Source organism: Symsagittifera roscoffensis, chromosome 2, assembly GCF_963678635.1.
Source record: "Symsagittifera roscoffensis chromosome 2, txSymRosc1.1, whole genome shotgun sequence".
NCBI classification, from domain to species: domain Eukaryota; kingdom Metazoa; phylum Xenacoelomorpha; order Acoela; family Convolutidae; genus Symsagittifera; species Symsagittifera roscoffensis.
In genome coordinates this window covers 52,531,826-52,554,203 of record NC_087063.1, presented here as the reverse complement: position 1 = coordinate 52,554,203, position 22,378 = coordinate 52,531,826, and the positions used below count along the sequence as shown (strand labels likewise).

At 35.1% G+C, this 22,378-nt stretch overlaps 1 protein-coding gene across 13 annotated transcripts in view; it reads left to right on the top strand.

The window, feature by feature from the left end:
* The window catches only part of LOC134840078 (galactosylgalactosylxylosylprotein 3-beta-glucuronosyltransferase P-like), a 97,232-nt gene that overhangs the window by 42,724 nt on the left and 32,130 nt on the right, over window positions 1-22,378 (top strand). For all 13 annotated transcript variants that reach the window (XM_063855749.1, XM_063855752.1, XM_063855754.1 and 10 more), the window contains 2 exons: window positions 14,984-15,172; window positions 15,873-16,170. In XM_063855749.1, the coding sequence (XP_063711819.1) occupies window positions 14,984-15,172; window positions 15,873-16,170 (487 nt within the window). The remainder of the gene's footprint in view (window positions 1-14,983; window positions 15,173-15,872; window positions 16,171-22,378) is intronic.

Genomic DNA, 22,378 nt, shown 5'->3' with positions numbered 1-22,378 from the left:
AAGAACACATCATTCATTGTACAAATTCGATACATCAATGCAAGATTGTCAGTTTAGTCATTCAAATAGTATGTAGTAAACTCAAGTTTACAAAGGACTAAAGTTTACTGCTAGAACGAAATTAACCAATTAGGACTCAACAAGCTAACCTCCTGTAAAGATACAATTTTTTTGGGCAAAAACAGCTTTACACGCGACGACAAGCAAGTAGCGTTCGTGGAAGCAACCTTAGCTACACATACATGCACACAGCCCGCTAGGCAGATTGCCCCCAGAAAGCTTCATTTTTTTAAAACTTTTTTTTTGTGATATGCGGCTATCTTCAAGTTTTGATCCACTCCTTATACCTGAATCTCTCAAAATAGGAAAAACCCAATTTACATCAATAAAGAACATAAATTTAAATAAAATAATTACAAGCAAAGATTAAGCACAAGATGAAAATTACGTTTTTTTTTCACACAATTACAGTAATCGAGATGAGCTGATGGATTCTCCTTAAAACCTTCAGTAGACGCATTTGGAAGACGCATTTGAGAAAAAAAATCAGCAAGACCTATATAAGAGTATTCAGTACGTTCATTACTCTTAAAAAACAAATGAGGGAGTCTTTAAGTCATGCCGCCAAAAATAAATATCGGAAACGATTTCAAGACAGAAAAAAACTACAACAACACGAATAAAAAAGAAAGAAAAACATACCTCAAACAGTTTAAGGGAAACAAACAACACTTTTAAGAAAAATAGAAAAAGACAAAAAATTATTTTTTGCAGTGAAACTAAATTTTTTGCTGCTTAAGAGGAAAATTTAACCTGCTAATTTGCTATTTTCTTCCATGAACAGACTAAAATTTACAAAATTCAAATGGTTTTTTTTCAACACTGAAAACTTTTTGTAAGAATTACGAGTAAAAAACTTTTTTCATGCTAAACTCTCACCTCATTCCAGTTATTACTTGTGGCACCTTACTTTGATTGGCAAAAATAAAAAAAAAACTTTTTGCCGAAGACGAAATCCTCCCCATTTTCAATGGTAGGAACAAAAATTTAGAATTCACAAAATATTTTCGTCTCGTATATATATATATATATATATATATATATATATATATATATATATTCGATCAAAGTACTATTAAGCTGACTAAAAATCAGGCTCATTAAAAAATTTAAAAAGAATTTGATCAATTCTTTCTCGATTGGAAAAACAAAACAAATTTTTAAATGATTTGAAGTTTTTTTCTCAGTTTGAGAAAATTTGAATCACTGCAAAACAGATCACATATGATTCATCGAGAGCAAACTCCGCACAATTTTTAACGATTCAAACTAACAATTTTGAAACAAAAAATAGACTTTTTTTCAGATCAACTCGAAAAAATATTGGGTTCTCGTTCAAGAATCAATTTGTTTTGATGTTACACCTAGTTTCTGTTATTTTTTTTGTTTTTCTACAGAAATTTTGGGTTGGTTATCTTGCAAGATTTTTGCAAGGTTCTTGCAAGATAGCCTCCCTCTTCCAAGATTCTTGCAAGATAACCTCCATCTTGCAAGATCTTGCAAGATAACCTCCATATTGCAAGATGTTGCAAGATAATCCTCTTTTGCAAGATTCTTGCAAGATCTTGCAATATAACCTCCCTTGATCGACTAGGGTAGAATTGAGCTACTTCAGTTTTTTCTAAACGTTGAAGTACTGTTGTCAAACTTTTGTAATTTACTGGTAATGAGATAAATTTTGGGAAAAAACCATTTTTCTTAGAAAAACCGTTGAACAGTTATTATCGAGAACTCTTTGTTTAATTCAATTATGGTATGTGCATAGGCTCTTAGAAATTTGAATGATTTGGAAAAGCTCTTCTTTCAATCATAATACACTGGTTAGATAAGTTACACATTTCAATTTAATTCTGTTTTCAATTCCAATAAGGGACTTGCTTTACGCTGGGCGGCCAAAGATTTTAGTTTGGATGTGGGTTTTAGGTTCCAGTTCAACCACTTCTTTGAAGACATCATTGACGTTGCAACAATTTGCCGCAAACATTTTGCTGCATAACCTAAATGCGTTAAAAACTAAACAGTGAATCGAGTCAACAAAAGATATTTTAGGCATTTGTAGTCCAATTGCATCTGTGGTCCTACTTCCTTGAGCCGTTTTTGGCAAATTTTTTTCCGAATCATTTTTATTCAAAAGTTTTCTCGTCATAATGGTGATTTATAGGAAGACGGTCTGTTCCATATTCTGTTCATATAAAATGAAACACGGTTTTGATGCGTTTAATTTTGAATGATTCTGTGCAAAAATGAAGAGCGTCATTTGAAGATATAGATGACGCCTGCATCAAGCACTCATCTGTAAACTGTACCAAAACACATCCATCGGAGATTCGATTCGTTTTTTCATCATCGATATAAAAAATGAAAAACAACGGTCCCAGTACTGTTCCTTGCGGCACGCAGTACTGTTTAAACTAAAACGAAACTTTATTCCATTTTTCATTGACTTTTATAGCAGACTCGGTTTCAACTTCCCCTTTCAAAAAGGGGAACTTCCCCTTTCAACTTCCCCTTTCAAAACACTCTCCCTTTCAAAACACTTCCCCTTTCAAAACACTCGGTTTCAATTTCTCCTTTCAAAACACTCTCCATTGTAAGCAAAAGAGAGGCTTAAGCAGCAAAACGGCTAAATTATGCCTTAGTAAAGAAAATTTTACTCATGACAAATGTCAATAGTTGATTCTTTTATAAAATTGTTCAACATTGCCTAATTTTCCATGATTATGATATAACCTGGTGCTTCTGAATTTTATTCTTTCTTTAGCTCACGTTTGGCTGGTTCAGCTCATGCGTCTCGAGGCTAAGGTATTTTGCTACTTCAACCGGCTTTAACCACAAGTCTGCGAGAGTAAAAAGGGAGGGATTTCTGGGGCAGTTGAAAAGGTGGCAACTAGTGTGGGGTGACAAAAATTAGTAAGGGCAAAGCCGAAAAACTTGGTTGTCTAAGCGGGCGAGGTAGGTGTTTAAAACCGACTGTAACCCGAACGAAGTTGGGAAAAATTACAGCGGTTGGTTCTGGCAAGGAATGTTCTGAAGGGTCGATGCTCGGATGAATATGGTTCCTGGGTTTGTATGACTTTGTTTCAAAATGGTCTTTTAGTGTCAAAAACGAAAGTGAAAACTTCTTCTGAGTCGTTCAGTTTTAGCGGCAGGGTTAGGTCGATTAAGAAAGTGTCTGTGACGTCTCTTTAAAAGCACATAAGTTGCGTTGCCGAACAAGCTGAGGTGGTTTGTGGTAACAGTGATAGAAATGATTTGGGTGATGCAAACGACATGTTGAATTACAAACCCAGAAGTCAAAAGGTAGTGGTGTTTATTAACGTTTAGGATCTCGACTTCACTGTGCTGGTGGGCAGTGGAGCTCATTAGAGTTGAGCCAGTGATCACACGGAGGGCTTAATTTTGAGTGACCTGCAGGTGATTAATGGACATTTTGCTGGCGGTATGCTCCCGGGCCGGGGATGCACAGTCTAAATTAGGGCGATTTAAAGCTTTGTAGGTTAAAAGTAGGGTCACTTTAGAAATATCCCAAGAGGAGCCTGCTAATGCCTTCGGGACTCTATCCTGCGTCGAGCATTGTCAGCAGATCTCTTGCAGTGAGCTGCAAATCTTAGGGTTGTGTCAAAATTATTAATTGAAATTTTAATAAGAGGTAGAGGTTCGTTACTTAAAAAGACTGTTGGCGTTTTGTTAAAAACTTTGTTGTAAAACAAAAGCAAGATAATCAATCCTTCAGATGACGCGAATGCTAGCTTTTGGGAGGTGAAAAAAATGAAAGTTGGTGTAGATAACCATTAAGTAAACGTGTTGCAGCCTCGATATCAGGACTCGATATCCGAAGGCGCGTCGTGGACGTAAAAATCAAAAAATATTGGTGTTATTTTTGAGCTCTCGGGAAATCCACAGTGAACAATTTTGTGCATGGATTCTTGGTTGTTGAAAATGGTGGTGGCTTGTCAGCCGCAAAAAAATTGCTCAGCCAAATTGGCAGCGGTGTGTCAATTAATTGCCTTGGAAAAATCAAGTGTGGCGAGAACACTAGGCAAAGGAGGTCGTCTTTGGTGAAAACCATCGGTGATAAAAACCAGCAAATGTTGAGAGTGCAGTGGTGGTGGAGTGAAAAGGGAGGAAAACGTGTTAGTGTGTGGCCTTTGAAAGGCATTTTGTTAAAAAAGGGAGGATGAGCCTATCCAAACTTTCGACGGCGGGGCACAGTAGTGAAATAGGGCTGTATGATATTGAAACTTTATGGTTCTTTTCAGGTTTGGGCAGGGGCATTATTTTGAATTTTTTCCACATTTGAGGGATAATGCTTTCAGACAGCGAAAGTTGATAAAAAAATGAGTCAACTAATCAAGTGCAAGCGGTCCGAGGTGTTTCACTACAAAGGCCATCCGGAATGAGTTCTGGCGAGGGCTTGCTATCTGCAAGGGCTTGTTCAGTTTGTTGGGGGAAAAGTTGGGTTATCAGAAAGAGAAAACTTGACAATTTTGTGCTTTGTTTTCCTGCAAAACTTGTCAGGAGTATGGATTCTAGCATTGGTAAGATGCTTATTGAATGCTTTTGTTATGTCAGTATCGGAGGTTATGGTTTCAGATCCAAAATTATAAGGATACCTCCGTACCACAGGCGTGGATCTGTTTAAGGAGCATACCACTTACCAGAACTTTCTGGCACCAGTGCGGGAATTAAGGGTCTGGAGGACTATACAGCAATTTAATTCTCTTGCCTTTTGCTGTCTGATTCAGGAGTTGGGAGTTAAGTTGGGATGTTGCGTAACGAGAATTCTGTGTGGTTTTCTGGGACTGACTCTTGTTGTGGCGGCCGCGGTCTCTTTCAGCAGGAAAAGCAGCTGATTCTGCAAAAAGAGACGGGGTACAATGGCAGTGACGACCGGCAGGAATGTGGCGGCGTGCTGCCCTGAGCATCAGATCCCTAAAGAAATTTTCTTCGGCCGCAATTGAAGGAGGAAGACTTAAAACGATGATACCCGCCTCAATCTCCTCTTTAAATTGCCGCCAATCAGCCTTGAGGAAGTTCATGTATGTCTTATTTGGAGAAAGCGTATCGAGCGATCATTCGATAACTAAGGAGAAGTGGTCGGAGCCAAGGGTTTTGATAGGGTTCCACAATGCAGAAAACAAAAAGGACTGCGATGCTAGGGAAATATCAGGTGAGGATTGTTGTGTATCAGTATCAAAAGGTACTCTTGTTTGGTTATTGTCTTTTAATGGTGCAAGTGTGGGTTCGGTGTTTTCATTAGAGAATACTTGACCTCGTTGTTTTTTTTGATATTCGAACTCCAAAGGGACGAATGATCGTTGGCGTCCCCCAGTACCAGAGCATCACCAGGATCTAGAAGATCAGAGAGGGATGCGATGTAACCGCGAGGACAACTAGTTCGGGGTGTATGTAAAAATTACTGATACGAAAATTCCTCGACCTGGCTACTGCAGAGATACTCATAGCCTCTAGCGTATAGTCGGTATATGACGTAAGTTCTTCGTACTATATTGATTTGTGGATAGCAATGAGGAGGCCAGCACCCTCATGATTTTGGTCTTTACGGATGAGTGAGCAGAAAGGACCTAGGGGGGTTACGAGTTTTGGGAGGGAGGGCGTATTAGAAAAACTTGAGTAGGTGTTGAGGTGAACGGTTAGCGTAGCGACGGGTGTGTGGGTGCTTTGCGTAGCGCGGGGCGGGGGGAGGTTGGGGTAATGTGGGGACGTGGGGTTGAAGTAGTGAGTATTGAACATGGGGATGAACAGGGGGATATCGACTTTCATGGATTGTATGTACAAAAGAATCGATTATATGATAAAAACAAAAATGGATTATAATCGAATACAATGAGTTTGATTGGATTTTTGTTTTTTAAAAATAATCAAAATACATGGGTTGAAAATTCATTACGTTGTCTAAGCTTGACACTATAATCGATTATGTAGACTTTGTCAACAAAAATGCATTATCATTGAGTTTTATCCAAGAAACTTTGGTCTTTTTTGGAGAAAGCGTATCGAGCGATCATTCGATAACTAAGGAGAGGTGGTCGGAGCCAAGGGTTTTGATAGGGTTCCACAATGCAGAAAATAAAAGGGACTGCGATGGTAGGAAAATATCAGGTGAGGAATGTTGTGTATCAGTACCAAAAGGTACTCTTGTTTGGTTATTGTCATTTAATGGTGCAAGTGTGGGTTCGGTGATTTCATTAGAGAATACTGATTTTTTTGATATTCGAACTCCAGAGGGACGAATGATCGTTGGCGTCCCCCAGAACCAGAGCATCACCAGGATCTAGAAGATCAGAGAGGGATGCGATGTAACCGCGAGGACAACTAGTTCGGGTTGGATGTAAAAGTTACTGATACGAAAATTCCTCGACCTGGCTACTGCAGAGATACTCATAGCCTCTAGCGTATAGTCGGTATATGAAGTAAGTTCTTCGTACTATATTGATTTGTGAATAGCAATGAGGAGGCCAGCACCCTCATGATTTTGGTCTTTACGGATGAGTGAGCAGAAAGGACCTAGGGGGGGTTACGACTTTTTTTTTCTTAACTTGGTTTACTGGAAAAGGGCAATAGAGTTTTGATTTTGGAAAGCTGCAATTTCGGGGGCTTTACCATATGTTCAATTACAATTGTTTTGTAGTAGTCTTAGGGTGCCTTTAGACAGTTGAGTGTAGGTCGGGTTTGCGGGCTTGGTCAGTTTTGGGTTTTGCGAAAGAGGGTGAGCTGGTATAATTGGGAAGGGTTGATGGTGTGTAGTTGGGGGAAGTTGTTACCGGGCGAGTAGGAGTGACTTTGGTTCTGGGGAGAGGTATAATGTACGTAGAGGTGCATAGAGGCAGTAAAATTCACGGTGATGGTCTTTTAAAAACTTTAGGCCCCTGCATTTAAAATGTATCCAGCCACATATGCGGCATCAGACACTTGCTTGGCTACGGTGTATGTATTGGTTGTAAGAGGAACAGTTGTAGAGATCAGGGTTCGAGTTAATGCCGGAATAAAAGAGTAAAATGAAGATTAACAGCCGGCTCCATAGCCGAAAACCCAGAGACTTCTGATCTTCCCCAGACCCATGAGAGAAGGAGCTTGACGCCATTTGCAACCTGACGAGCCGGGCTGTCGGATTCACCACCCGAAGACGGCGTCGATTGAACCCGTGCTTCTGAATTAAACCTGCACTGAATTTTCATGGATGATTATATTTAATTATATTGCCTTTTGTTGTCTTTCTAAAATTTGAAGAAAAAAAAAACGATTATTTTCGATTGTAATTGGGTTATGGTTTTAATAAATTTTGAAGCCCTAGAAACCATTCTTAATGAATCATGACCAATTATTTTCATTTTTTTTCGAAAAAGGTTTATTGAAAAAACATTTTCCATTTTGATCGATTATATTGGATTGTATGGAACTGCGGAAATTAGACGACCAGCAAGTTAGATGAAACAAAAAAACGAACAAAGACGTCAATTCAAAACAACAATTATGGGAATTGTGATGTGTCTGTATTGTTATCGTGGCCGAATTTTGTTTACTGACTACTAAATAACTTTCGCTGATACAACTAAATTCGTTTGAGCTTTAATAAAGAGGCTCATAAAATTTTCCCATTTAGGAATTTTATAAATTATGCAGTTCAAAAATGCTTTTCAACACTCTGATTAAAGTTTCATAAGCAATATATAATAGATTTTTTGATAATCAGTGGTATTGTTTACTTTTTTTTGTGAAACTTGACTCTTAAAAATGTTGATGGGTCTTTGCTTTTTTAGCAGTTGAACCTAAACTGCCAGTTTTGTTAGAAAAAATGTCTGTCTAATTTCGTTTTCAGAGCATCCGTCCAAAGTGGTTATCGTCTATTTTTTCAACCCTCCGATTAGAAACAACTTTTCAGATTTTTTTCATTTGTTCAAATTTGATTGAAACTCTTGTTAGTTATTCTGCTCTCTCACTTAATTTCAATTTTTCTAAATTTCAATTGCTTGTATTTTTTGTTATTTTTTCAATTCAGTTTTTGCCAATCCCACAATTTACCCTATCCCCTAAGCTTACTTTCTATCCCATACTTACCTATTCAGGTGATTTAATGAGGAATATGGGTGGGGATTAGGTTTAACGCATGAGGGATTTAAATTTGTGAGGGAGGGCGTATTAGAAAAACTTGAGTAGGTGTTGATGTGAACGGTTAGCGTAGCGACGGGTGTGTGGGTGCTTTGCGTAGCGCGGGGCGGGGGGAGGTTGGGGTAATGTGGGGACGTGGGGTTGAAGTAGTGAGTATTGAACATGAGGATGAACAGGGGGATATAGACTTTCATGGATTGTATGTACAAAAGAATCGATTATATGATAAAAACAAAAATGGATTATAATCGAATACAATGAATTTGAATGGATTTCTGTTTTTTAAAAATAATCAAAATACATGGGTTAAAAATTCATTACGTTGTCTAAGTTTGACACTATAATCGATTTCGATTATGTAGACTTTGTCAACAAAAATGCATTATCATTGAGTTTTATCCAAGAAACTTTGGTGCGGAAGGTAATCTCAATTTAACTTGGTAAAGCTGCTGAATACAATTTAAACTTTGGTAAAATTTTATCGGTGGGAAAAATTGAGCAAAATTTTGCTCAACTCCTGGGTTGGCAACTCCCGGGATGGCTATACAATTACACACTTATAAGCCTCGCATTTCACACGTTCAGAAAAATGTCTGATAACTCTGCGACTAGCACTTTTTCGCAGTGTCAAATTATGTGTCTTCGCTTTTTTCTGCAGTATGAAATTGTGTAACATTTATTGTTGTTGGAAATTGTTTGAAAAACATTTTTTTTGTAGGAAATTGTTCGAATAACCTTTTTTCGTTGTAAGAAACTGTGTGGCAATTGTTGTCTCTTTATTTGAAAAAGAAATCTTTTTGAGTTTCGCTTCAAGTTTCTGTGTTCAGTTCATAGCACAATAAGCAAAAATTTTCTCAAATGAGAAAAGAATATTTAGTGCCAAGAACCTCAAATAAGTTGCATTTGGAAGTTTACCGCATAAATTACTGTTCTAGATTCACAAATATTTGAAACAAAATATTAAGAGGCCAAACTGTGCTTATTGTGACTTACATGTATAATCGGATTCGGCAAAAGGCTAAATTGAGATTTGTCGCAGAGTTCGCTACATTGCAGCTTTTCTTCGATCTTCTTTGCTGTTTTGGATTCAACAAACAAATAGCTAAAACACTGTACCGCTCAAAATCAATCCAATTATAATCGAATTTGCGGAACCCGCAACTTTATTTGCGGAATCCCAAATAGTTTGTGGAATCCACAAACAAATAAAAAATATAGGTTCAATAAATGTAGCAGCTGCGGAATCTGCTAATGTAAGCAGAATGCAAATATTGAAAAATGAATCCCTATTTTGTTTGCAAAATCCAGTTACAATTAAAATTATGTCTCAAAAGTACATTTTCTAATAATATCTTTTTTGTGGGTCACCAGCAAACTGTCTAATACTGGAAAAGTGAACCTTTTTAAATCTCAAATACTGAAATAATGATCATTTTCCGATCTCAAATAGTAAAAAAAAAGAAACCAAATTTTTCTTGGGTTGTAATGCTGAGAGTTGAACTTCATTTTTTGCAAACACTAAAAATTAACAAGTCCTTGCTTTTAATTTTTGCATTGGCTACATAATAATTCTTGCTGTACTTTTTAATTGTTCACGCAAGGACTGGTTCACTTTAGTATAAAAAACAAATCTAAAACACCTTTTTATTCATGCAATCAGCTTACATTGCAGAATCCGCTTTTAAGCGGATTCTTCGTATCTTTGAAGTTTCCGGAACAACTAGCCAATCCGCTCATTGCGGAAATAGCGACAAGACTAATGTGCCGACAAATTTTACGCTACACTTGTTTGTGCGTGGAATCCACTCAGATTTTGGAACACATTTGAAGACTTGTCTTTAAATTTCTGTGACCTACTGACATCAAATTGTGCACAGTTTGGTCTCGTAATCCAGTGCACAGTTTGGTCTCGTAATAAAGTTTGTGACTTTTTCGTACGGCTAAAAAGCTTATTTGTGAATCTTTGTGTGCTTTTAACTCGCTACCTATTTTTTTGACCAATTTTAAAATTATCTTACTATTTAAAAGAAAAACACAATTTTTGCACAAAATGTGCAGTCTGAAAAATGCATTCTGATTTTATTTTTAGTTTTTTTTCGAAATTTGCTTGTTTCTGCTTAGAAATGTTTTCGCGATTGAAAAAAAAAACAAAGTAAGCCCTCCCTCAAATTTTTGTGCTTTGTTGTGCTAGTCACTCAACTGTATGGCCAGCTTTTTCAAACGAAAAAAAATTGAAATCAAATTTTGTGAATTTAATTTCAAAACCATTACATTTAGGGTATCTGCTTCAAAAATCCTCTTAACTAGGTAATAAATTTTTCGTTGAATTTTGGTATTTTTGAAAATAGTATGAAATGGTATTACTAGCGTTTTGTCCATTGCTCCATTTGTGAAATTGTATGATTAACATTATCTTTGTGTGCAGGTCAACCCGGACTAATGGGCTTTATAATCAGCAGTAATTAATTTATTTTTCACAAGGAAACCGTTTGTCCAATTTTCGAAGAAAGAAATGAATACGTGTGCTTGGTCTATTTTTTTTTCATCCAAGATCCCTTTTTTTAATGTTTATGGAAGCTTGAAGAGTTTGCCTATGTGGGCACAATTAACGCGCCCTATACGTTATTTCTGTACCCGTTCTAAGATTTTGAATCCGGCTTGTATGTCATCAGAATTTGACTTAAATTAATCTATTCGGACTAACTAACCCGTTCTAGACACTTTTTTGAGTATAAGTCTTGATTTTTAAAATATATTTTAGTAATAACTGATTCCATAGACTTTAAGGGACAGTCAGATGTTTCAGTGTTTTGCCTTCATGCGTGCAGTCTTGTTCGCTTGAAAAACTGTTGTAAAAATTTCAATGCATCAAGGAATTTAAACAAATTGTAGAACCAGAATCATAAGAAATTGACCAATTGTTCTTGACTGGGGTGGTTTTTCATTATTTAGTAGTTATGAGTGTGATGGTTTGATTTTTAACCAATTTTCATGAATTATCTGAAAGAGTTTAATCAAAATTAGTCAACATGAATCAATTTTAAATGAACTTTTTTTCTCAAATTTGAGACTTTTTGTGAGAATCATCCACCCACACGTAATATTAGGTACAAAGTTGTAGATTTTGCACCTATTAACAAATAAATTATGGCATATAAGCTTCCTTCAACCAATTTGGAACAATTTCTAAGACGGATCACATCTCCACCGACGCGTTAATAGCGCGAAATATAACCCGCGTTAATTGTCCCAAACGGGCCAAAATGGCATTCTTTAACCCTCATAACTATATGAAAATGATTTTTCATATCATTCGAAACAACATAACTTTTCGAATGATATAAAAAATTCTGTCAAAAAACGCTAGTTAAAAAATCGAATTTTGTCTGAAGAAAAAAAACCCACCCGAGCAAAATCATTCCGTTACTTTCGATAAGAAAGTCGGAACAAAACTCCTTGTGATTATTCCTTGTTAAATTATGCGGTTTTGAAAATGGTTAAAACTGCTTCGGTATATGTTGCGCTTTTATTCCACGCAAAAGCTGTCAAATGGAATAAGTAAAGATCAATTGAGGCCAGGAATTAAGTCACACCTATATGATGCAAGACTCAAAAAGAGTCACACCAATAAGATCCGAGACTTTTGGTTTCTTTCTAACGTGTGAGGGACAATTGGAACAAAAATGTTCTTCAAATTTTCTTCATATTAAGATGAAAGTCTTTTCCTCATTTTCAAAGGGACATCATAGCCTTCCTTGTTTTGTCCTGATCTACAATCAATCTTGTAATAATTGCTCTGACTTTCGTAAGCAAATCAACGGAATATTCGTGCTCGGGGTGGGCTTTTTTTGCTTCAGACAAATTTCGACTTTTAAATTAGCAATTTTTTGATAATTTCTCTTATAATATTTGACAGATCTTGTTGTTTTGAGCTTAAATATGGAATAAAACTAACCTGTGATAATTTTTCATAAAAATATGGAGGTTTAAAGATCACCAGTTTGGCCATTTTGGGACAATTAAAGCGTGATACATTTCGCGCGATTAACGCGTAAACTGCGATTAAATCCGGCTCAGAAACCGTTCCAAATTGATTTAAGGAAGCTTTTTTTGTCATAATTGATTTGTTATTAGGAGCGAAATTTTATCACGCTGTACTTTATATGGCACGTGGGGTGATGATTCTCACAAAAAGTCTCAAATTTGACAAAAAACTTGTTCATATAATTTTTTTTATATTTACTTTTTTCATTTTATTACTGCTCCATATACTTTAGAAGGCAGTGGGTCGTTCAGGGTTTTGCCTTTATACAAATAGTCTTGTTTAATTTGATTCTGGTTCCAAAATGCGATAAAAGTGAAAGAATATTTGTCCTCAAGCTGTCCTAAACATTTCATCTGTGTTAATTTGTTTTATAGTAAAAGAAGAATGATTTTGGGATTGTTTTGATGGAATAATTCATTTTGAGATGATTGACACTTGATCTGATATATGCTAAAAAATTGTTTGTGGCAAATTCATTTTTCCAGATTTGACTGAAGCAAGCATTTTGCTAGTTTTTTAATACGTACCACACGCAAAATATATCACTTTCTCTTAAAATAGCGTGTTGTGGGGAAAATTAGGAAACAAAATTGAAAAGTAGCAAGATAGCCCGTTTATTAAAATCATCACTACAAACGCTAATTTTAAAGTTTAAAATCATAACCCCAAATGCCTTTTAAAGTACAAAGTAGTAAGTTTTGCTCCAAGTAACGCAAAAATTATGACAAATAGCCTGTTTCAACCAATTTGGAAAGTTTTCTATGAGGGTTCAAATCTCCGCTTACGCGTTAATAGCGCGAACTTTCTTGCGCGTTAATTGTTCCAAAATGGCCAAAATGGCCATTTCTAAACCCCCATAACTTTAAAGATCAATGGTAAAAAAATTTCAAATTTAAGCTCAGTACAACAATACTTCTTGCATGATATTAAAAAATCCCGTCAAAAATGGCTAGTTGAAAAATCAAATTTTGTCTGAAGGAAAAATAACAACCTCGAGCACAAATATTCCGTCTCTTTCGTTGCAAAAATCGGAACAAAAGTCAAAGATTCCAATTTTTTTTTTGCATCTTTTAACAGTTTAAGAAACCAAGAACTCTTTTCATTGACTTTCTCAATCGAGCAATGTTTAATTGGTGGGCCTTACAAAATATATTTTTGGTAAAGTCAAGTTATCAAATTAAATATTTCAAAGATTCATATCACAAATCCAATTGAAACTTCCATTTTGTTGACAAATCAATTCTTAGACTTAGCTTAAAATAAAAACCATTCATCTTCTTGGATTTTTTTAAACATTCAAGAAAGGAAATTGAACCACTTTGAAAAATCTCAGGTAGAACTTTTTGTGACGCGAAAATTCAGAACAGGTGACGACTCGTAACAAGCAACACGTCGTAACAGTATGTTTACCGGGGACACACTTATTCACCCGCAGTATTCCTTTCGTGTCGGATTTAAGCGCAACGAGGCGTAGCGTTGTTAAGAACTGTCCCTCGTTACGATTTGTCGCTGATTACCAAATGCCGCAAGTTGCAAATTGTCGCCCTATCGAATTTTTAATAAATCGTTTGAGCTGAAATTGCAAAAATTCCTGAGTTATAAGTGTTTTTTGCTTTAACAAAAGGTTTTTGATTTCATTTTTTGGACGTAAAATTTCATTGCTGAACGGGTTTTCTGAAAAAAAAGTTTTTGAGAAATGAACCAAGTTCCTTTCTGCAACTCAGTAACGTAACATTATGCATGCAAACAATTTTCCGTTAATATTTTTTGGGTAGAACAACAATCGCCGGTTATTGTGCAAATTGCACATAGTGTTCTGACCATAATCTTAGAAAAATGACTTTTTTCTAAGCTCAGTGTCGTTTATTCTGTGTGGTGTCTTAGTAAGATCTGAACGAAAAAATATAATGTAGCTATATTCGATAGTCATAGTCAAAAAGAGCTATTAGAAAACAGTTTGTGTTGAAAAATTACTAAAAATACGAAACCAAAAACGTAGAAAAAAGTTGATAAATATTTTAGGTTTTTTTTTGCTGGAGTATTTTTGATTCCTAAAACGGTGTTGAATTTTTGGATTCCCAAAATGGTGCTTAAAATTTTCAAACACTAACGTTACTCGAGTAAAAAGAAGTTTTCACGGCTTAAATTAACCTTAAATAAGCTATTGTAAGCCTGCAAATTATGTTTTGACAAACCTCATTAACACGTAAAGAGACCAAAACCCAAAGAAAATTCAAAAATTCCAAACCATTTTGTCATTGACACTGAGAAAATTTTTTCAATGTTGTTCAAATCATGACTGAAAGGTGTTCAACATGAATCAAGTTTGACCCATTTCAATGATTTTTTGTGGTACCTGATTTTGCGTGGAAAACAAAAAGAAAAAAAAGAAAAAAGCTAAAACACAATATAAAAATAAAAAGTTCCTCCAATACAAATTTCCTCCTGATTACAAAATTACTCCAGAAAGTTCTTCCAAAAAATTCCTTCACATTTTTCAAATGGTCCGAACAATAACCGCAAACTTTTTTAACGCACAAACTCGTCATTGGTGGATTCTTCTCGGGGAGCGTAGTTTGCAAAATTGTTTGAAAAAGTTGTAGAAGGAGAAAATGGAAGCTGTTATTTAGTACCAAGGGTGGGAATCACTAGGCTCTGAGTGAACCTAACTACTAAAGGAATAGGCTGCCTCATCCAGCCTAAATCCTCCCCTGAACCCAGTTACTTCCATAAATGACCTTTTTTCAGCCGAGCTAAGCAGACAGATAATCGACTGATAATGATCACGCCAACTTACAACAGATCCAGTCAGATTCCAGATCTACTGCGGACTAAACAGACTCTACAGCTAGTACCCAACTGTGACTGGATTGTGGTTGAGGATGCGAACCAGACCAACCCCTTGGTGCTAAGATACCTGCAAGACTACTCCAGTGGGTAAGGGACTTCAAAAGCATAGCCAATATTAGAGAAGTATAGCCAATATAAGACGAGTTACATTTTGATGGATTATATTAACATTGCCTTTCTTTCGAGTGTCTCCAAAAAATTGTATGTATAGTTTTTAAACAGGGGCGCAATAGCGGTTCTCCATAAAGAACTGAACAGCTCGTATGTTGGTCCATTTCCTCATAGATGAATCGTTGTAACTAACTAATAGGTCACGTTTTTTCTGGTATTGAACTTAAAGTTATGCCACACAATTTAAATTTAACCAATTTTGAAAAAAAAACACTTGATTTAGGAAACTCTTCTGAAAGCCCAAATTTCCTTTAAGTCAGTTGTATGCCAAAAAAAAATACTCCTCTGAAATTATTACCGTTGAAGGATTTTTGATATTGACGATGCATTAGTGTAGATAATGATATGTCGCCAACTCACACTCATAAATTTTTCTGGAGGAGAAATTAGAATCAAGTTTAAATGGCATCATTTTATTATAACCCGCTTTGGCTTTTCATAAAGTTAACTAGACCTGGCAGAAGTTTCGGAATTTCTGCTAGGTACAATTAAAACACCAGCGCTAGGTATATTTCTGCTAGGTATAATTCAGTGCAATTAAGCAAGGTTGTAATGCACTGAAGCTGTTTAAACTTGATTTTACTTCCTCGATTTTAAAATTTTCAAAATGTTTCAGCAATCTTTTCTACATACATGCCTGGACAGAGCAAAAATACAAACAGTTAAAAGGCAGAACACAAAGAAACACGGGAATACGATTTGTAGAAAAATTATACGCCAAAGCCGAGTCCGAAAAGACAAACCGCAACGATAAAAATCCATTTCGAAGTGCAGTGGTGTACTTTGGCGACGATGATAACAGCTATGATTCGAAATTTCTAATTCTGTTGAAGGGGACCAAACGACTGTCACTATTCAGTGTTGGACTCATAGCGAGTACAGTGTTAGAAGGACCAATAGCTGAAGAAAATAAGGTTAGTTTTTCTACTATAATCAGAACCAGAAAAATGGGAACACTCCGCGATAATTCACAAGGATAATCGGTTACTGAAAAACTTTTATGTGTAGGTAATCACATTTTTTGCGATGCAAATGAAACAAAACTGCTCGCATCAGTGCAATTAACTGAGTTTTTCAATTCTCTTTGGAATTTGATTTCAGTTTTTGTAAAACCGACGAACAGAAAAAGCACAATGAGCTATAAGGTGATCTAACAAGGATAGCCGCCGGTGTCTGTGTAAGTAGCACAGAATATTCCGACCATAGTCTTTAAAATCTCCGAATTTTTTTTCCAAATGAGTATAGTTTTTTTGCGTGGCGTGATAAACGTATCTGACTCAAAAATACAACTTTGGCATACTCGACAGTCATAGTTAAATAGGCAAACAGGACAAAAGTTTTTGAAAACAAAAAAAATTGGCTCGAAAAACAAAAAAAAATTAAAAAAAATCAATTTTTTTTTCAAATTTTTTTTGCAGAAATTTTTTGAAGTTTTGAAGTTTTTTATTCTTAAAATGGCATTAGGAATCTCCAAAAACTAATTTTACCCGATTGAAATTAAAATTAAGCATTGTAAAGCTTTTGTTAATGCCTAAGTTAAGCATAAATAAGCTTGCTCGCTCCCTTTACTCGCTCGAAATTAGAAGAAAAAAAATTCAAATCGGTTGATTTCAACACCGGGAAATACTTTTCAAAAATTATAAAAATCGTTCCAATAACGACTGAAAGAGCTTCAGTATTATATATTTCTTAACTCTTTCCGATGATTATTTGTGGTAGCTGACTTTGCGTGGAACACAAAAAGAAAGAAAAAAGTAGAAAAAAAAATAAACACACCCGAATACAAAGTTTCACCTCATTTTTCAAATGGTACGAACAGGAAAAAGCCCAACAAACTTCGTATGCTACATGGCGACTTAAATTTGGTTCTACAAAACTTAAGTTTGCTAGTAAGTTTTGAAATTTCGCTCATGGCTGTTAGTTTTGTCTGCGGTTTTTGTTACAATTTCAGGCGATTGGTATTAAAACAGATCACTCTTTCAGTATAAAAAGAGAGACATTGGGTCTTTAAGCAGACCAATGTGATTCATTTGGCCAATAATTGATTGGTAGATGTGAAACAATGCTTAGTCTTGGCCTGAAATTCTTTAGTTAATACAATGATCAGTGGTCGCTTCTTACCAATGTCTCATTTAAAGCTAGCTTTTGGACTTGTTAATGGTTTAGACTCTGTTAAAAAATGGTCTGCTAAAACACCGGTCTGCTAAAAGAACTAGGTCCCAATTTTTTTTTGTCAAATTTTACGTAGGGTTGAGAAAACCCTTCTGAAGAGTCGTTCAATTTGATTCAGTTTCTTAAAAAGGTCGTGATAATTTTTTTTTCAGTTTTTTTTTGAAATTTAAGATTGATTTAGTTTTACAGAAATGATTTAATAGTGTCATTATTACAAAAAAACGCGAATTTTTTATACTGAAGCCAAAGTCAGCTTTTTCCTTTCCGTTTTCTTTTGCGTTCATTGACTCTTTCCCAACTGTCTGCTGACTGTGTTTGGAAATTCAAAGCTGGAATTTAGTTCTTCATTTGTTTAGCAAGAATAAGACTGCTCGCATATTAGGACAAAGCTCTGAATGTTTCGAATGACCCTTATCAGCATGGAATAAATTTTGCTAAGAAAAAACTGAAAAACAATAAATTTTGGATAACATCAAATATAAAGTGGTGAATACATGAACTGCACAAAATTAATAAGACCAATCAGCTTGACTCAACTCAATTTGAACGTTTTTTCTCTTGTGCGGTATGCTTCGCCACCCATGGTTTATTCGTATTGAACTTCCGGTATCAATTAAAGTACCAAACTAGCAAATTTGTGAAACTTGTTTCAGAGCGACCATAGGGTCAGTTTGTAAGATGGTGTGGTCTCAATGAAAAACTCATTCCAGGCATATATATTCATCACTTCCTTTGAAAATTGGAACAACAAGCAATCTTTGAATTTCAGATTACATTAAAACCAATTAAATTTTCCCCTAGGCGAAAATTAACGAGTGCACTTCAATTTGCCTGTAACTTTACTAGAGAAAAGGTGACCAGGAAATTCTTTATTTCTCACATGAGTTATTCTCAGATCTGAAAATCTTTATTTCAGATCTTGATAAGAAATTAACAAAATTCAGATCCTAAATTTGGATTTGAAATAAACAATTTGGCTCTGAAATAACCTTGAAAAATAAAAACTCAGATCTGAGATACCCTTTGTTAAATTGTAATATACGCATTTCGAGCAAAAAATTGAGTTTCTATTTTTTGATGTTCCTGCGATACACAATTATTATTAATTACGATTAACTAGCGGTAAAAAAATCCGAATAATTTCTTAAACAGGTTTTTTTAATTAAATCCATTCTTCAACTGGCTTAAGAATTTTTCAAAATTGTTAGAAAACTTGTCAACTTTTTTACTTTAGTGCGCTTCTTGGGGAAACATATTTTCGCTTGGGGAAACATATTTTCGAAAATATCCAATTTGAGACTTTGCTGAGTGCTTGCTAGTAACTAGCAGAAGCTATCAAAAACAAAAAAAAATAAAAAAGAAAGAAATTGTGTGAAGTTCATTCAACTTTCAAATCTGAATTAATAAAAAAAACTAAATTTCAGATCTGAAATTAGATCTGAAATATATTTCTTTTCAGATACTGAAATAGCCAAGAAAAAACAAAACTTCAGATCTGAAATTAGATCTGCAATTACCAATCCTTAGAGTATCCAAGCGTTATTTAAACATTTCACAACCCTTTTTAGATCTGAAATTTAGATCTGAAAAAAATTATTTCAGATCTGTTTGAGAAAACTTACTGGGTACAAATAAATAGGTGAACCGTGCTTGGTTTCGCTGAGAACTCGGTAGTCAAACCATTGTTACAAGGCTCAAAGCCAAAGTGTCTTCCACTATACCACTGATATAGAAAATAACCTTTGAAAGCGACATCTAACAACAAGAAAAAATTAAAATCATTTTTGATGTAAATACTCTTCTATAAATTATTAACTTAGCACTTCGGTTCAGGAAAAGACCACTCCATTTTTGCGACATCTTCGCTTGGAATATTTTTTTTTCAGATTTTCGTCACTAGGTTTTCGTCAGGTTAAGCGTCTCGATTGAAAATACATAAAAATCCAGTTTCTATATACCTCGATTCTGTCTTGACTTTGTTTTTCAGAGAATAACGGCTTTTTATTCTTCCGAATTTCGAAGAAGATGACGAAATATTTGTGCTGGCGCTTTTTTCTTCAAGAAATTCTTTGATTTTTTAACCAAAAAATTTTGACAAAATTTGTTTATATCAGCCAAAAGGTGTTGTTGTATTTAGCTCAAATTTAAAAAGTTACTTTACCTGTGATTGTTTTCTGTAAAGTAAAGATGGCTTAAAGATGACCAATGGGATAATGGGTTAATGCGCGACATATTTTGCGCTTTTAATGCGTAAGCGGAGATTTAATCGCTCTGAGATTTTGTTCCAAATTAATTGAAGCGGGCTATTTGTAACAATTGCCAGGCTACTAGGAGCAAAAACTATCACTTATTACTTAACATTGCGTGTGGGGGCAAGATTTAACGAAAAATTTGGAAAAGTTGTCTTTCGATTACAAACTTCATCATTTTGTAATAAAAACCACTGCTTCATAGACCTTGAAAGCAGTTGGAACACTAAGGAGCTCGCCCTGATACGAGCAGTTTTATTTTGATTTCTACTTCAAGTATTAGCAAATCGGTCAAAAACAATTCAATCAATTTGAAATTGGAAGTTTCAGCAATGCTTAAACTATGAGAGCACGAGAAAAGCTCTGCAGTAAAATGGCCATGCCTCAGTGGTTTGTCAGCTATTTGTTAAACTTTTTATCAGCAACATAGTGTTTTTTTCACAGACCAAATTTTTGGTTGAATAATCGACTGAGTTGGATGTCTAAATTTTCCTGCTGTTTTGTTGTTCCCACTTTCGAGAAAAATTTTTTGCGTTGTCGCTGTTTTTTTAGACGTATGTGATCATTTGTACAAAAAATATCAGGATTTGAAGTTGTCCAGATTTGAATGTTTATTGCGCGCAACTTTTCCAATTGTCTATTAGCGCTTAATAGAAGTATCCAATTGTTCCAGGTCAGAATTCCTTCTAAAAATTTTAATAAAAGTAACAATGGAGTCGATTAATAGATCCTTTCGTTGCAATAAGTAACTTCAGTTATAAGTCTCGGCTAGGGTATGTCATTGATCATAGCTGATCTGGTCCTAGTGTTAAATTGATGTTTATATAAACAGATAAATCAAAAGATGAATATTAAACAGAATTGTTTGAAGGTTAAGCACAACAGTTCATTTAGTGTTAACTTTTACCAATGGAAGGGGAATTATAATTTATTGTTTTAATAATTTTCTGTCTTACAATGTTTTGCTGAGAGTTAGTGGAGAGAAGATGGGAAGAAGATATTGACCTCAGCTCGACGAGAAAAAGGTGCAATGTCCAATGCCCGTTGTCAGTTGAGAAGTTTTCTGAAGCTCAGTTTATATCTCTTTGTGTCCATATTGATTGTTTTACTTAATTTATTGAACAGTTTTATTTATTTTTTAAGCATTGAGTGACTCGGTAAATTTCGATCAAGAAAAATATGAGAAAAAGAAGAGAATCTTTCCGCCGTCTTTTCAGGAGCAAGATTTTAGAGTCACTAAAGAATGCAGACATAGAGTCACTGATCAGGAGGCACAAATTTGCTTTCTATCAAAATATAATACTTAAAAAATCAAGGTTTAGTTTAACTAGGGGAATTCAAAATGTTTCCACCTGCTTTTGTTATTTTTATCTTCAGAACAGTTGGGGATTTATCTACTTTCCAAGCTAAAACATTAGGCACAATCCAATTGACTGGCATCGTGGATAAATAATAAGTTCCCTCGATCATCCGTTAATTTCAACTGAAACTATTGGCCTTTGCCAATGTAAAAAAACTGAAAGAATAAAAAAAATCCGTTCAGAACTCGAAGAGTTAGATTTTTTGTTTTGCATTTAAAAGTTGAAGTTAGGTTGTCCAGTTGAAATCTGAATCAAATATTAATTTAAAATGTCTCTCTGATCTTAAGGTGAGAACGGTTTCAGTAGCCAAAAGACCAGTCGGATTTTGTGCGAACAATTAAAACAATAGCCTGATATGATAGTGTAGCATTTAAAATACTGAAACTCATCCCATTTTTTAAAATGAACAGTTGTGAATGCAATCACTCAAAAAGACAATGTTTAAAACATGAATAAAAATATGAAATCACATGTTAAAATCACAAGTTTAAAGTGAGCTTTTAAAAACAAATTTAAAAACGTTTAAAGCTATAGTTGGACAAGGCTTCTAATATTGTTTTAAAAATAGAGTCTTTTAACATCTTCATCTTTTTTTTGCTGCCTCTAATTGTCTCTAATTTTCTTTTTCCGCTCTTCTTTTCCGTCAGTCGCTGCACTTCCTGTGCGCTATTTGAAGAAAAAACTTGTTATCGAATATTTTTCCGGGGGCAGGGTGGTTGTATATAACGTGGCAATATTTGTTGCTTGGAGATCCCCTGAAGCTTCCAGTTGATGAATTCCGGCTTATTTTGTCGTTCCCATTTTTAAAAGAAAATCAAGTTTTTGCATTGTCGCTGTATTTTTGACATATGTCATCATTTTAGGAAAGTTATCAGGATTTGAAGTTGTCCAGATTTGAATGTTTAGTGCGCGCAATTTTTCCAATTGTCTTTTAGCGCTTACCAAAAGTATCCAATTGTTCCAGGTCAGAAGTGATTTCAAATGTTTAACTAAAGGTTTTAATGGGGTCGACATGAATAACAGTATGAAATAACATGTTTAAAGTACAAGGTTATTATGAACATTGAAAACATATAGTCTTTTAACATCTTTTTATTTTTTTGCTGCCTCCAATTGTCTCTGCAACTCTGACTGTGCTCATCTTCTCCGTCAGTTGGCGCCTTTTCTGTTCATTGCCTTTTTCGGGAAACGCTATGATCTCGCTGCTGAATGAACGAGCGAAGATATCTTTCCCTATTCAAAAGATACTCTCTTTAAGATTAGAGAAATTCTTCTGTGCACTAATTGAAAAAAAAACTCGTTATCAATTGTTTTTTCGGAGGCAGGGTTGTATAAAACAG